Below are 16,698 nucleotides of genomic sequence, written 5' to 3'. Positions count from 1 at the left end.
AGTTGTCTTTTATTGGATGGACGTTTTTTTGGTACAAGAATTTTCAAACGTCGCCACAAATTTTCAATTGGATTGAGATCAGAGCTGTTTCCTGGCCATGGTAATATATGTATGCCTTTATTTTGAAACCATGCTTTGCATACTTTTGCTGTGTGGCATGGAGCTGAATCCTGCTGAAAAATAAATGGTGCGTTGTTGGGGAAGAGATCTCTGATGGAAGGCTCTTTTGGCCACCACTGTATATATACAACAAAATTAATAAATACAAGAAAATACGAAGAAAGTTTAAAAAAAAAAGAAAAACAATAAGTTTCATTTGATGAATGAAACTTAATATTTCAAAATGAAGATATTCATTTCATTATCTTCATTTTGAACTTATATATATATACTTAAAACAAAGAAAAATTATAGTAATATGAAAAAGGAGGAGGGGGAGATAATAATTTCAAAAAAAAAGGATGAAATTTTATTTAAGAAAAAACGGGGGGGAAAATATATATATATATAATCTTTCCATCAGCCCACACGATTATATCCTCAAAACAGAGGATATAATCGTGTGGGCTGATGAAAAGATTATATCTTTTTTTTCCGGTTTTTTTTTAAATAAAATTTCATCCTTTTTTTTTTCAATCAGTTGTTTGTTGTTTTTTTAATTATTATCTCCCCCAGCCCTTTTTCATATGACTATAATTTTTCTTTGTTTTATCTTCTTTTTGAACTTATCTAATGAGTTCTGTTTACTTGCAGCTTATGCGCAATAAATGAAACTTATTGTTTTTCTTAACTTTCTTCGTGTTTTCTTGTATTTATTCATTTTCATTTTGTTATATATATATATATATATATAGACACACACTTTTCTTTCAGTTAGACTTTACTCGTAATAAAAAAAAGTATTATAATTTATTTTGTACCACTTCTAATATTCGACGGCACATTTTAAGAATTTGTGTGGATGAAGACAAATTTTAAGGATTGCAGTGAATGTGTGTGTGCAGAACAGTCTCTAAAATTTGCAGCACCCTTTAAATATTCTTCTGTAGAAATCCCAGAAAAATGAAATAAATAATTTTTTTTAAAAATCATTTCTGAAAACAAATTACTGTTTTCTAACTTTTTTTCTTCAACTTTTATACTATCGTTTATTATCTAAATTACATGTGCAAACTATTGATGGCTCTAACTTAGAAGTGTAAAGTTATGTTTTTATAGGGTTGGCGAGCGAGCAGGGGGCGAAGCCTCCAAGTGTAATAATATTTCACATTTATGATGGCTTGATATCAGGGTTTAAGCTGCAATCAGAAGTTCTTTATAGCAAAAAAAGTTGAACTATGAATAGGAAGCATTAATGTGTTTCATTTGCATACGTTTTTGAAATCTAACTAGATTTGTATGCAGATATAAAACTATAAGTTTCGTATTTTTTCTTTTTATTTTCATTATATTTGTTTGTAGGTCCAAGGATCTGTTCAGGGCAAATTTACTACCGTTTAGCGGTACCTTCACAAATTCAACTTAAGGAAAACGGTAGTTTCACAAAATATTTTTAAAAAAGGAAGTTCTAAAATTCTCCTCCCCCGCCCCCTGCCTTTTAAAATTTTGTTGTTGTTTCCCCATAAAAACATTAAACCTGGAGTTAATTACTCATTTCGATTTGCAATGGAACCCACCCCTGGTTTTCTATTTTGACGAAGTAGAAGAATTCGCTTCCCACCCGATTTGTACGAAAATTACTTTTAAGCATTGTTCTAAATTTATTCTAATAGACTTTTATTTATTTATTTTTTAATGAAATTTTTTTTTCTCTGTTAAACTTTTTTCTGTATGACCAAGTCGAAAATATTCTCATAATGAAGATAACTTGCAGTGCCATTACCATTAAGTGTATGTTTCTATTAAATTCAAGTTGAAATTTAACAATGGACAATGATTTTTATGAATTTTTAAATTTGAATACAATTTTAAGCCCAAAATTTTACGATAGCAAAATTGTTTTTTAACGTATGGGAATAATATATATAGAAATTTACCAGTCATATATGATTTATATTTGTAGTGAAAATTTTTGAAAATATTTTCGTATTTTATCATATTTTTGTGTTGATTTGTTAACGTAATTTTTAATTTGCACAAATTATGTCTAAATTTTTACAAAATTGGTAGGTACCTCTTAAAAAAGAAACCTAGACAGACTCCTGAGGTCAGTTTTGACGTTTTTTATTTTGTTTGATAAGTATTTTCCCATGCCTACATAGTTAGGATAATAATTTAATATTATAATAATTTTATTATTTTTTTGTTTTATTTTTATTATTTAATATATTATACATTAGGAATACATTAGAATACATACATTATAATAATTTTCAAAAGAATTTTATATTATTTATTTTCAGCTATTCTTATCTTGATTTTTTCTTGAATTTTTTTTTTCTTTTTTTTGTTCTTTAAAGAATCAGGTAAAATACTTTGTCAAAAATGTCTTGTTTCATTGTAGCACTTTATTAAAAAATGCTACCATAGTAGAAACTTGATATTGACAATTTTAATATTATTTAGTTTTGATGCATGCAATAGAGCCTAAATTTAAATATTTTAAACCTTTTTTTTTAGATGAAAAGAGTGAACAATCAAATGTCGGAGGACATAGTTTAGAGAAAGTTGATGGTACAGAAACAATAATTTGTGAAACTCATGAAAATTCTCAGCAAACCACAGAGGTATATAAAGAGAAAAGGAAGTATAGAAAAAAATACTGGATTGATGCAAGCTGGACTATTAGCACGAAAACTAGAAAGAGTTCAAAAACCGGTATGCTTCAACTTTCTAATCATTTTATTTCCAAAATATTTATAATAAAGAAAATAATTAAAACAATTATTTATCTCATTCATCAAACGGTGGACTGTCATCCCACAGTGGATTGATCGTTAAGACACGGTTCCCAGCAGATCACCGAAGTCAAACATCACTGGCTGCGGTCAGTGTGCGGGTGGGTGACCACTTGGATCAGCCTGCGTAGGGACCGAGGGTGTGCGGTATTGGTCCTCGTTAAACTGTTCTATCGTAAAGTGCTCGACTTCGCGTGCAGGTCGTCGGACTACCGAAGCGGGGGTGCCATCCCCTCTGCAGAGGATCAAAATTGTGATGGCATGTCTTCGGATGATCCTCAGGGATGTTTCCCAGACCATCGTCAGTAGCCCATTGTGCAGCTCTAGTGCGACGTAAATGAACAACAACAACAAGCAATAACGTTCAATAAAACGAAATTGATGAAACTGTTATTTGTTACAGAAAATAATTTTAAAATTATTTTGTTTGATAAAAACTTTAAAACGGAGGAAACCTCTTATTCTTGATTTTAGCTCAAAGCGCATTCAGCTTTATCCCAATGGACACCAGCTTGTCTCACATATGAAGTGCTCAGTGCTGATTTTATAGATGGTGCGTAGCGTTTTTAAAAAGTGCTTATTTTCGCTTTTTAAAAGCCCTGGAAGTTGCTTTTTTTCATTGGAGGTTTTTAAAAAGTGCTTAATACTCCCTTTTTGAAAATGAGATTTTTTTTCTTTTTCTTTACCATGCCGATTTTCGCCACGTATTATGCATAAGTGTGGTTTTGACATTGTTCTATTCAACGTTTTCACAATCCATTTCAGCGTAGCGTCGGTCCAAAGCGTATGCAAGCGGCCGTCGTTTTATATTTTTATGAAATATTCGCGAGTCCGCATGTGCCTCTACCGAGATGGGTTCGGTGAGATTCTAGCACTCTCACATGTAACTCTACTGCATTTTGGAAGATATTCTCAATTTCAGACTTCATTTTCCACCTTCTGAAATCGAACCAAGAAATCTTCCGCTTTTTTTTTTATAGTGACTAATATAATCAAGAAAAAATTTCTTTGTCAGAAACTAATTATTTTATCATGATCATGTAAAGTCTTTGAAAATTATTGTGTATTTTGTTAATGTATATGTTACCGTTAAAGTATGAAATCCGTTATTTTATAGAATACCTAGTTATTCCATGAAATAACTGATCGTGTCCGTTAAATCGTAAAACTCTCTTGTATTTCTTGGTTTAACTAGTTATTTCATAGAATAACGATCTGCAGCCCGTTAAAGTGTAATAATCTAAATCATATATCTCGCACGACAAATACATGTACCTACCACCCCTACTGCATTATGAACGAAGATCAATTACAAAATACTTTGACTGCAATGAATGTTTTTCCAATTGGGCACAAGTAACGGCCGCATCAAACAATTATATTCCCGATCCCAGTTCAGTGTGTGCGAACAAAAATTAATTAAAATCGAAGAAGTACTGGATGTAGAAATATCATTCCGATCGGTTGCTACAGCTCAAAGTTTAGGTACTGGTCAGGGATTTAAAAAATTTTCGTGTAAAACCCAGTGTGTAAACAAAAAATGTTTTTGTCTTAGAAATAAAGTTCTTTGTAATTCCAAGTGTTATTTTAGTAATCCTTGTTGTAACAAATGATTTTATGGTACGTTTCCATAAATACCATTTATACGCTGCATAAATTGGATAAATTGCTTCTTTTTCATTTTAATTGTCTATCATTAGTTTATTTATAGAATACCTAGTTATTTCATTTTAGATAAATTGTTTNTGTAACATCGTTTGGACAAATCGAATTTAAAATAAAACTCTCTATTTAAAGTGTCAAATTAATAACATATTACACACTTTAACGGACACGATCAGTTATATCATGGAATAACTAGGTATTCTATGAAATAACTGCATTATATACTTTAACGGTAACATATATAATGCTTTAAAAAAAATTTTAGTGCTTAAAAAGTACTTAAAAGGTCCTTATTTTTTTGTTGAAAGATTTGGCTACGCTCTCTAGAGCAGTTTCAAATGACAAATAAACGAGTAGGCATAAAAATGTACAATGATATATGAAATAAAAAATAGCTGGAAAAGAGTTATGGAAAAAATCTGAATTGTGATTTCAAAATCTAATAAAAATAAATAATTTATCGTCGCAAATACTGTACTTCCTTTAAAAAAAAATTTAGTTACTGAGTATATTATTATTTAAAAACCATATGTCCCGCAATGGACTGATAGCTAAGACACTGTTCCCAGCAGATCACCGAAATCAAGCATCACTGGCTACGGTCAGTGTGCGGGTAGGTGACCACTTGGATCAGTTTGCGTAGAGACCGAGGGCGTGTGGTTTTGATCCTCGTTAAACTGATCTACCGTAAAGTGCTCGACTTTGCGTGCAGGTTGTCGGGCTACCGAAGCGGGACTGCCATCCCCTCTGCAGAGGATCAAAATTGCGATGGCATGTCTTCGGATCATCCTTAGGGATGTTTTCCCAGACCGTCGCCAATAGCCCATAGTGCAGCTTTAGTGTGACGTAAATTAACTACAACAACAACAAAAACCATATATATGTATAATTATTTCATATTTATTCATTTTGTTTTGGCTTTTTTTTCCATAACTGATGATGCCACCACAGGATCTTGCTAATCAGGAAAGACTTTGTTATTATTTTTGTTTTTCTTTTTTCAGTTCGCATTCGCAATGGTTCGTAGATGAGTAATGTCGTGTTTGGCAATATGGTCTATGAAAAGTTAATCACTCATTTACGATTCAATGGCAAATAGAATCTTAATGTTATGTATAAATCATGCTCTTATAATCAATTAAAAAAAATGAAAAATAAACTTGAAAAATTTTGAAACATACTTTGTTGTACTAACTTTCTATTGCTATGTTTTCCCACATTGTATTTGTTTCTTTAATGCTTATGATTTTCTACTTAATTTTTATGATTTTTCCATTATGTAATTTTTATGATTTTTTAAAATTTCATTCCGCATTTATTTATGTCAGTGGTCTACTTTGTTAAAAGAAAATATAAAAAGCGAAAAGGTCACGAGAAACATAACAGACTGCATCCAAATTCTGAACGAAATAAGAAGAAGAAATCAAGAGGGAAGAGAAAATGGAAAAGAGGTATATTTTAATATTTTTTGTGAAAAAAAAATATTTAATATCTCTTACTGAGTTCAATATATGCTATTCATTAAAGAATTTTCTCCTAATTCATACATTTATAATTTTCAAATTTTTTTTATTTTTATAATTGCCTTTTTTTTAGTAATTTTAATATTAGTTTCCCATCTTCTACCAGTCTAAGTTACTCTTCTTAATCAGTTCAATTTACGCTATTCAGTAAAGTATTTTCCCTAATTCATAAAGTCATCATTTATAAATATGGTTCTATAAAATTGTCACAACCACTAAATGTTTGAAAAAAATTATAATTTAAATTTTTTTTTCGAGTTATTATTATAATTGCACTTTTTTTTTCAGATTTTAATAGTAGTTTCTGTAGTTTCCAATCTTCTACTAATCAAAGTTACTCTTCTTAATCAGTTCATTATATGCTATTCAGTAAAGTATTTTCTCTAATTCATAATAAAATTATCATTTATAAATCTGGTTCTATGAAAATGTCACAACCACTAAATGTTTAAAAAAAATTTTAATTTAAAAATCTTTTTTTCGAGTCATTATAATAATTGCCCTTTTTTTAATATTTTAATAGTAGTTTCTGTAGTTTCCCAACTTCTACCAATCAAAGTTACTCTTCTTAAACAGTTCAATTTACGCTATTCAGTAAAGTATTTTCTCTAATTCATAAAGTCATCATTTATAAATATGGTTCTATAAAAATGTCCCAACCACTAAATGTTTAAAAAAATATATAATTTTAAAAAAAAAATTCCAGGTATTATAATAATTGCCCTTTTTTTAGATTTTAATAGTAGTTTCTGTAGTTTCCCATCTTCTACCAATCAAAGTTACTCTTCTTAATCAGTTCATTATATGCTATTCAGTAAAGTATTTTCTCTAATTCATAATAAAATTATCATTTATAAATCTGGTTCTATGAAAATATCACAACCACTAAATGTTTAAAAAAAATTATAATTTAAAAATCTTTTTTTTCGAGTCATTATAATAATTGCCCTTTTTTTAATATTTTAATAGTAGTTTCTCATCTTCTACCAATCAAAGTTACTCTTCTTAATCAGTTCATTATATGTTATTCAGTAAAGTATTTTCTTCTAATGCATAATAAAATTATCATTTATGAATATGGTTTTATAAAAATGTCCACCACTAAATGTTTAACAAAAAAAACTATGATTGTAAAGTTTTTTTTTTAGTTATTATAATAATTGTTTGTTTTTTTTAGTAATTCTAATAGTAGTTTCTGTAGTTTTAGTTTTCCATCTTCTACCAATCTCGTTACTTACACAAAAAACATTCATTGTAGCAACCGGAAGCAGTATTGTAATGGTTAAACAATACTTAGGAAAAATTTAGGAAAGTGAAACAGCATAAAATATCAACACTTATATTCTATTAACTGCATGGGGCATTTTAGGCATCCAATATTTGGGATACTACATTTTACAGTAATTTCACATTTGAAGGAAAGTGGAGAAAAAAAATTCTATGTGCTTAATATCTGAAATTGGGATTATTATAAACAATTTATGCGTGTTTTTTGTTTAGCTAAATTTAAATCGATAATAGCTCATGATTTATTTTTTTTTATCTCAAATATTAGAGGGAGTAGAACTTTTTGAGATTTCTGATTTTTCTGAGGACATATACCAACGATTCCCTTTCCAAACAATACTTTTGAGAAGAAGCTTTAAAATATATAAAATGAATATAATTCTAATTCAATCTATAGTGACTTCTTTATTGTTGAAGAATGGAAAAATAAAAATTCATTTTATCTCATATCTGTCTTCTTTTTTTATTTTATTTTTTTTGCCAGATTTGAATTTTCCTACTATTTAATTTTGATGTACTTCATTATGTTATGTTAGAGGTTTCTTACTACAGTAAAACTCGTGTATGTTGACCACTTGTGGTGCATTGTTTTAGTGGTCAACTTAGACAAGTGGACAACTTATAGAGGGGGTGGGTCATTGTTCACTTTTTCGTTTCCATGTTGCTATATATTTTAAAAAAATTTTTTACTTGACTTAAAAATTTTATTTAGCGAATAGCCAAATGAATATCTTATAGAATATGTTTAAACCTAAATAAACTTCAATTTGTTACATATACATAATTCTAATATTTAACTAACTTTTTTTTTAAAATTATTTCATTAGTTATGCATGTGAAGTGTTTAATAAAAATAATTTCTTAAAATATCAGAACACGAAAACATGTAATTTGAAAACTTTAACAAAACAAAATTATTTGAACACTTTAAAATTTATTCTGTTATTACTACACTTACAAACCAATATGCTACAAAAATATTCCCTCATTGTTGTTTTGTGCTGTTTTAGCAAGAACTGGAGGAGCAACTTTTCAAATAACACACCTGTTTCAAATGAATGAATGAAAGAAATGGTCAAAAGCTGACCCCCTAGAATTTCCCCAGATGATCAACTCACAAAAGGGTTTAGATTAGGGTTTAACGCTATTTCACCAGACAAGGGAGATTTTAACGTACATTGCAAAATGACAGAAAATTTTCTGATTTTTTTCTCTGGTCAACTTATGAGGGTTTTAGAATAGAATTTAATAATACTCCTAGACAAAATTGACTTATTTCAGTGGTCAACATACAGGTGCTCAAGTTGCAAAGGTTTTGCTCCTTTAAATTATATAGGAAAAATTCCGTTCTTGATAATTGAGGTCAACTTATGCAGGTGTCCAACTTACAAGGGTGGTCAACTTGGCAGGTTTCACTGTATGTGAGTTTGGCTTTCTTCCATTCAACTATACATTTAATCCAACCCAACTTGTATATTGCAAGAGAAGAAGATTGCAAGATATGAAGTATTGCAAGACAAAAAAAAGAATTTTCATTGAGGAATATATTTAAATATTCTTACTTATTACTACTTCCTTTCTTAATATTTCAGTTCTTTTTTGCCAACACCTTAAACAAACGAGGACTTTTTTTTTTTGCTAAAATTCTTTTGCTGACATTNGACATTTTTTTTTTTTTTTTTGCTATATGTAAAGAGATTTGTTTTTATGTTCATTATCTACTTTTCATTAATCTATTATTATTAAAATTGTACAAATAATTCCAAATTATTCTTCTGTGTCACTTTTCACAGCACCTTTCAAAAGAGGAAGACAGAGAAAAGACCCTGAAGCTCAGGATCAACCTTCTTTACTACTAAAAGAAGTTACAAAAAAAAGTATAGGAAATAATGCCTTTTTTTTCAGAATTTGCTCTTATTTTCCAATTTTTTATTATATTATGCACAAATTTATTTTATGAACAAAATTATTGACAAATTTTAAAATCCATCCATTATCTGAATACTTTGTATTTCTTTGAAATTATTCTGTAGTGTATTCATTATTATTTTCGGAAAATAAATTCTGTTTTTAAAATAATTAAAGCAAAGAAATAAATAAATAAGATGTCTATTTATAGTGAGCCTAACCTAGATAATGTTTGAGCTAAATTTAAATTTCGAGCACTTATATGTAATTTTAATTGCTATTAACAGCATGCTTTCAATATTCTAATTCATGATTCCTATCATTTAAATTTTCAAATCAAGCGCAAAACATACTTTTCTGACTAGGAAACATTCCCTGTAATTTAATTTTCGACTGGAATCAGTTGAAGAGAAATCAGAATTCACAGATTAATGATTAATTAAATGTTCTAACGCCCACCTCAGGATAGAAATTAAGAGAATTTAGTCGCTGCTCCAAAACATCAGTAACTAAAAAATATTGCAAGTTCGTATACATTTTTACTAGTTTATTTGCGTGTCTCTATTATAATTTTTTTTTAAAGAAGTTAATAAAAAGAGTTGAAAGAAAAGACTGTGATACAGAGAATGTAAAATATTCACAATTTTGATGGATCATGCTATTTTGCTACAAAAGGAAAAAAAAACAGCTTACCATCCCTTTACATGTTGCTAATCTGCACTGCATATGCCTTTCTACTTCTTCACTTTGTAATTCTGAAGAAGTATTGGACAGGAACCACCGGGCAACACCTGTGTACAACCACAAATTGCATTGTGGGGCAATTTGTGGTTGTACACAGGTTTTGAGGTATTGGGTGGCAAGATCGCTCATCAGACAATGTCTTCGGTCTTCTTGTTCTTAGCTTTAATGCTTGAAACTATGTTTTTATATATATTTTTAACTCTTTGTAACATTTTCCCCAGATTTTGAAGATAAATAATTTTAAAAAATGTATTCCTTTACACCAATTGTTGGTTTAGGAGACCAGTGATAATTTATTTTAGGGTGATTTGAGTCAAACTTTAGTGGTTTCAGACCAACGAATTTCAACCGATCCTACTAGTTCACTTTGTAATTCTGAAAAAATAATGGACAGGTACCACCTTCTTCCTTGTGAAGCATATTGTGGTTCTACACAGGAGTCAAGGTACTGGGAGGCAAAATAACTCATTAGGCACAGTTTTCTTGTGCTTATTTCTGATGTTTGCAGCTATGTCTGCCTAGATTTTTTTAAACTTTTTCATCAGCCATTGGAAATTAATAAAAAAATAAAAAAACATCAATTACATCAATTACTCAATTACATCAATTACAATCAAATACTTTTACATCAATTACTGGTCAAGGAGACCAATCATAATTTATTTTACAGTGGTCGGAGTCAAATTTTAGTGATTTCAGACCAACAGACTGTTCATTTCAAGTCCTGTACCCAATTTTAAAGGAATATTTTTTAATAAGGTACATAAAGGAAACTTAACTATTCATACAAATAATTAAGACAATTTTTTACATGTATAAATTATTTTTACCAAATGCTTAATTTAATTCATGAATATTTGCTCATATTAATGAAACTTATGTAATATGTACACTTTTGTTTAGATTATGCACTTTTAAATTCCATTTATAAGACATGAAAATGAGTTTAACATAGCTAACCCTATTCTGAATGAATTTTTCAGACCTGATGGTACAGTCTATTATTTATAAGATATTAAAAATGAGTTTATCATAATTAACTCTACACTGAATGAATTTTTCAGCCCTGATGGTACAGTCTAGTATTTATAAGATATTAAAAATGAGTTTATCATAATTAACCCTACACTGAATGAATTTTTCAGACCTGATGGTGTAGCCGAGTATTTATAAGATATTGAAAATGAGTTTATCATAAGTAACTCTACTCTGAATGAATTTTTCAGACCTGATGGTGCAGCCGAGTATTTATAAGATATTGAAAATGAGTTTATCATAATTAACTCTACTCTGAATGAATTTTTCGGACCTGATGGTGCAGCCGAGTATTTAAAAGATATTGAAAATGAGTTTATCATAATTAACTCTACTCTGAATGAATTTTTCAGACCTGATGGTTCAGTCTAGTTTTGGTAACAAGTAATCTAGAAAATATATGCACCTTTATTTCAAAGGATTTTATTTATGGCATAACATCACATACTATTCAAATTTTTCTAACATTCCTACTTTTTCCTTACCTTATGATACTTTTTAATTTTTATAACTTGCTGTCCTAAATTTGGACATCTTTTTTTTACGGAAAATTAACTTATCCTCAGTGTAAGCTTAGAAATAGTTCATGCCTTTAATTGCAATTCAAATGTCAATTTGTAGAAAAATTTATCCCTCAAGCACAATTTATCGTAATACATGGTAAGAAACTGTTTCTTTTACATGAAAGTATTACTTGAATTAAAGAGACAAATTGCAACATATATTGGTTTATAGTACATGAATCATTGTAGTTGGAGTTAAAAAGTAATCCTGTTGGATGCATGAAAATTACCATGTATTTTCTTTTTCAACTGCTGAATCACATCCTTTGTCCAAACTTTAAATAATAATAGTTTTTTTTTATTATCATTTAAAATTGTTTTGAAATATTTTACTCATAATATAGTGTTAGGTTACGCAAATAAGTTATTTTAATTTAATTTTTTTCTTTACTAGCTTATTATGAAAGAAAAAAGAGTTACAAATTGAAACAGACTTTAAAGCACAAAAGTCGGAAAGAAACAAAAATCTACTTAAAAAAAGGTATATGTCATTTTAAACTTCTTTTTTTTATTGTATGAATGTAAGAAAAATATTGCAATTAAAATAAGTGGTTTAATAAAGGACATATTTTTTCTACATATGTATATATTTTTAAACTTTTGTTCTGGTGCAAAATAAGAGTTCATCAAGTTACAGTTTTACTAATTTTTGTTAATGTCTAATAGTATTTAACTTATAGTACTACAATTTTTATAAGTTGTGTAAAAGTTGGAAACCAATTTTTTAATGCTTGTAAATGTAAAATTAAGAAATATTTTTAAATTATGGAACTCATTATACAAATTGATTTTAAATTATTAAATAAAACAATAATGTACATCTTATGCTGGGCCCAGGCTATTGATTTCAAAATATTAGCCAAATATCGAAAGTCTTCACTAAATCTTAAAAAAAAAATTATGATTAATTTTTTTCCCATAGAAAAATATTTTACGGTAGTTTGTTTCAGGCTTATATTATTTGGACCCAATTCCAATTGACTGTGTGGCGCATTTACCTAAAATTATTGTAATTGAATAAAAAATACTGGTTTATTTAGAAAAATTTTAAGGGTCGAGTTAAATATATATTTTTCTTTCCAGTGGAAAAACTCTTTTGCCAAAACACTATTTTAACCATAAACCATATTTGCGATTTTTTGCATTTGGCGAGGTGGTTAATGCTTAGCGCAGGCCCTGCTTATGGTCAATATGTGAATTCGAGCATTTTAAGGAATGACAATTTGTTGTATATATTTCTTGGTGTTTTAAAGCAAAATATGCAATGTGAGAATAAGTCTCTATATTCAATAAAATATATTATGTTAAATTCAAAATTAAAATGTATAGTGAATTGTTCCCAACGGACAGTTTGGAGCATGGGAGGAGATCCATGGTTGGCGATTTGTTTTAAGATAAACTAGCCAAAAACAAAGCCAACACCCCTTAGTTAATATTAAATTTTAAAATAATTTGGCTTTTGAATAAATAGTCGCCAAAAAGACTGATTCGCATAACCCTGAGAAGATTCACATAACCCTGTAACTGAAAAATTTTCGTTATAAGAGTTAGTTTCGGAATAAAGAGTTATAAATTGATTTTGATGTTAGATTTAGTTGCAACAGTGAAGTAATTAGTTTTGTATTTTTATTCAATTAAAAAGTTAGCCGCTACATTGATTGTTAAAAAGAGAATAAAATATATATATTTGCTTTTATGAAATGTAATTAAAATTAACTAATTGGTTTAAATTGATTAAAATTAGATTAAGATAAAATTGCTTTTATGAAATGTAATTAAAATTAATCAATTGGTTTAAATTGATTAAAATTAGATTAAGATGAAATTAGATTAAAATTAAAAAAGTTTTTTCATGAAATTAAAGAAGTTTTAAAAGCTAAGAAATATGTAATGCCTATTATGGCATCACACTCAGTACTTTATTTTGAGTTCACTATTTTAATTCAACATGTTGTCTGAACAAATGAAATTTATTATAAATTTAGTGTAATAGTAAGTAAATATTACGTATTTACTGTTTAATAATTGTAAAACAGTATGTAAATATTTTTATTATATCATAAGTAATGTTATGTGATTGCTTTATAACATATTAAGTCTTAAATTTTAATAGTAACTTAATTGTAATCAGTGAAAGAGAATGAAAGATGATAAATAAACATTACTGTTAAATAGTATTAAGTAAATGATTAATAAATAATTTACAGTTAAACGGCATTATAACTTTTTTTTAATCTTATGCTAATGGCAGCTAAAGATAACAGGATCATCTTTGTTTATTTATTTTGTGTCAGTTTGTTCATTAGCTTCTTTTCATTTATCTGTTATGATTAAAATTGTAAAAATAAGTCTAAATTATTTTTCTGTATCACCTTTTTAACGCAAGTTTGAAAAGAAGAAGACCATGAGAAAAACTCAATCTTTCAATCAATTTGCTTTACTACAAACAGTACTGGACATACTTAGGGCTTTTGCTGTCCTGGGCGAAACATTGAGGCATTTTATCATAGTTGATTAAAATCATGTTTTATTTAAAAAATATATGTATTGGAATTGGTTTTGGCATATATATAGCATTGGTTTTTTTATTTCAGTCATTTTTTTTAAAAAAAAAATTCTTCTCTCGTTTAACAACCAAAACACTGATAAATGTATAAATAATACTTAGTATTTAACAACAAAACTGCAACTAAATTTTTTAAACCACTAATAATAATGTTAATATTATTATGGCAAACTAATTACTGAATAAATGAAGTCAGTTTCTTTTTTCTATCAAATTCAAAACCGTAGTGAATTGTAAAGATAGAGAATCAATTTGTCAAATGAAAAGTAAATTAATTTAGATCAGAAAGTACTTTTAAATTATTCTTTGCAGAACAAGTCTTTATTCTTTACTTACACATAGATACATTAACTTTTTAACATATTTAATAACATTTAAAATTATTTATTAAATTATAAATATGTAGAAAATTAAATGGGTAGAATTGGAGCTGATATCAGTGATTTACTATCACACCCCTAAGTATATGCATAATAGATAATGCAGTACTGTATAAATAATATTTTCTGCATAAATCTATGATTTAAAAAAGTCATAATGATTCATATAAACCAATGATTTATTTAAGTAAAATGTTTTTTAATCATGCCAACCCTGCTTTTTATTTTTCTTGACATTATCGGTGACAGTTCTTATGGATTGCTTTCCACACAGTCACAAATGGGCAATAATTGAAATTTTTATTGTGATTAAGTTCTATGACATCAAAGTTGGATTCATATTTTTACTTTAAAAATTTCAATTCTGGTATAATGGATCATTGACTGAAATTAAATTCGACGGATTCAGAAATATAAATTAAAAATAATTCGTGTAAATAATATATCTCAGGAATAGAAAAAACATCTTGAAGATTTAGCAAAGATCAGGAAAAAATTATAATGCAATTTTTCTAGCTTTGTGTTCAGCAAAATTGTCTATTAAAACAGAAAAATCCAAAGAAGTTGATAGATCATTCTTAATAGAAATGAGTGCCAAATGTGAAAGGCGAGCATTAGTCATCGTTGACCTCAAATATGTTTTTTTTTAGTTTTAAAAATGAACGTTCTACAGTAATAACGGTTGCAGGAACAGTATGAAAAGTTCTTAAAGCCATCACAAAATTTGACATAGCATCAGTGAAATTGCTTTTGTTTTGTAAGGTTGTTTTACTTAAGTATTAACTGTCCTTCGTGAAACAAGAAACCTTGATTCATTGACAGTAACTAAATAGCAAGATTCGTGAAGATGACAATGTCTTATTCACATTCCCAAGGGGGAAAATCTATTAATTTACTTACACATGCACAATTACTGACTATAAGATAAATTGTGGCGTAACTACCACTACGATTATTAAATATCAATTCAATAATATATAAAACTTGCTAACTCAATTCAATCTAGGGTTACTGTTGTTTGGTTGAATAACACAGAGGCTAATGCCGGCAAATAAAGTATTTATTAAAACATAATATGAGGAAACAATAGTTCGCACACACAGTGCTACACATCTGAATCAACCAACAACTAGTCAGCTTCTTCAACAAATATATATCTATTTCCCCTATCGGGAAGTCGTTGAATTACATCACGCAACTCGCGCAACTTATTTGAGAGGGAGAGGAAAAATTAGATTTTATTTGCATATTAACAACACTCCCCCTGCGAATAAATACACATTTTTCCTCAAAATATAAAACATAGATATACCAATTTCTCATACTTAAACTTATTAACAATTAATCAATTAAATTTATTTGTGACACAGTCCAAGTGAGCTTGTCAAAAGTTACAGCTTTAGTTAGGAAATCTGCGATCATTTCGTCTGTTTGCACATACTCTACTTTAATAATTTTGCCAATTATATCCTTTACGTAATGAAGTTTCAAATTTATATGTCTCGTTCTAGAAGATGATTTTGCACTATTCAACCAATCAATTGCTGATTGATTGTCAGACGAAATGGTCACAGGTTTCTTTACAAATATAGAACAATGCAATTCTTCCAATAAATTTAATATCCACATTAGTTTTGTACAGACACTACCTAAAGAAACAAGTTCCGTTTCACAAGTAGATAGAGCAACTGTTTTTTGTTTATTGCTCTTCCATAAAATTAAAGAATCGCCTAACATTACAATTTCTCCTGAAAATGGTTTCCCATTTTCAGCATTTCCCCAGCTTGCATCGGCATGAGCATTCAAAAGTCCTAATTTGTTACTAAAAAATAATTTTTTATCCTTTGTACCATTGAGATATTTTAACACTCTTTTAGCTAAATTAAAATGTCGTTTCTCAGGTTTATGATTAAATTGAGATAAGTAGCTCATGACAAATGCTAAGTCTGGTCGTGTTCTGTTCGAGAGATATAAAAGTTCCCCTATTAATTCTTGATATTGTGTTTGGTTAACCATTTCGTTTGAACAATTAAAACTCCTATCCTCACCTCTTACGATTGGTGTTTTTACACATTTAGAATCAAACATACCATGTTTCTGCAGTAAATAGTTTATATATTCAGTTTGAGA

General features: G+C 28.4%; 1 protein-coding gene across 10 annotated transcripts in view; it reads left to right on the top strand.

The window, feature by feature from the left end:
* The window catches only part of LOC107440902 (uncharacterized), a 45,733-nt gene that overhangs the window by 10,802 nt on the left and 18,233 nt on the right, over positions 1–16,698 (top strand). For 9 of the 10 annotated variants that reach the window (XM_043046653.2, XM_043046649.2, XM_043046657.2 and 6 more), the window contains exons 2-5: positions 2,620–2,817; positions 5,891–6,013; positions 9,166–9,249; positions 12,017–12,103. In XM_043046653.2, coding sequence (XP_042902587.1) covers positions 2,620–2,817; positions 5,891–6,013; positions 9,166–9,249; positions 12,017–12,103 — 492 coding nt within the window. The remainder of the gene's footprint in view (positions 1–2,619; positions 2,818–5,890; positions 6,014–9,165; positions 9,250–12,016; positions 12,104–16,698) is intronic. The other variant, XM_043046652.2, reaches the window with a different exon arrangement.

The sequence above is a fragment of the Parasteatoda tepidariorum genome, chromosome 3 (genome assembly GCF_043381705.1).
Source record: "Parasteatoda tepidariorum isolate YZ-2023 chromosome 3, CAS_Ptep_4.0, whole genome shotgun sequence".
Lineage (NCBI taxonomy): Eukaryota > Metazoa > Arthropoda > Arachnida > Araneae > Theridiidae > Parasteatoda > Parasteatoda tepidariorum.
Note: the sequence above shows the minus strand (reverse complement) of the source record. Positions and strands in the feature narration are given on the sequence as shown.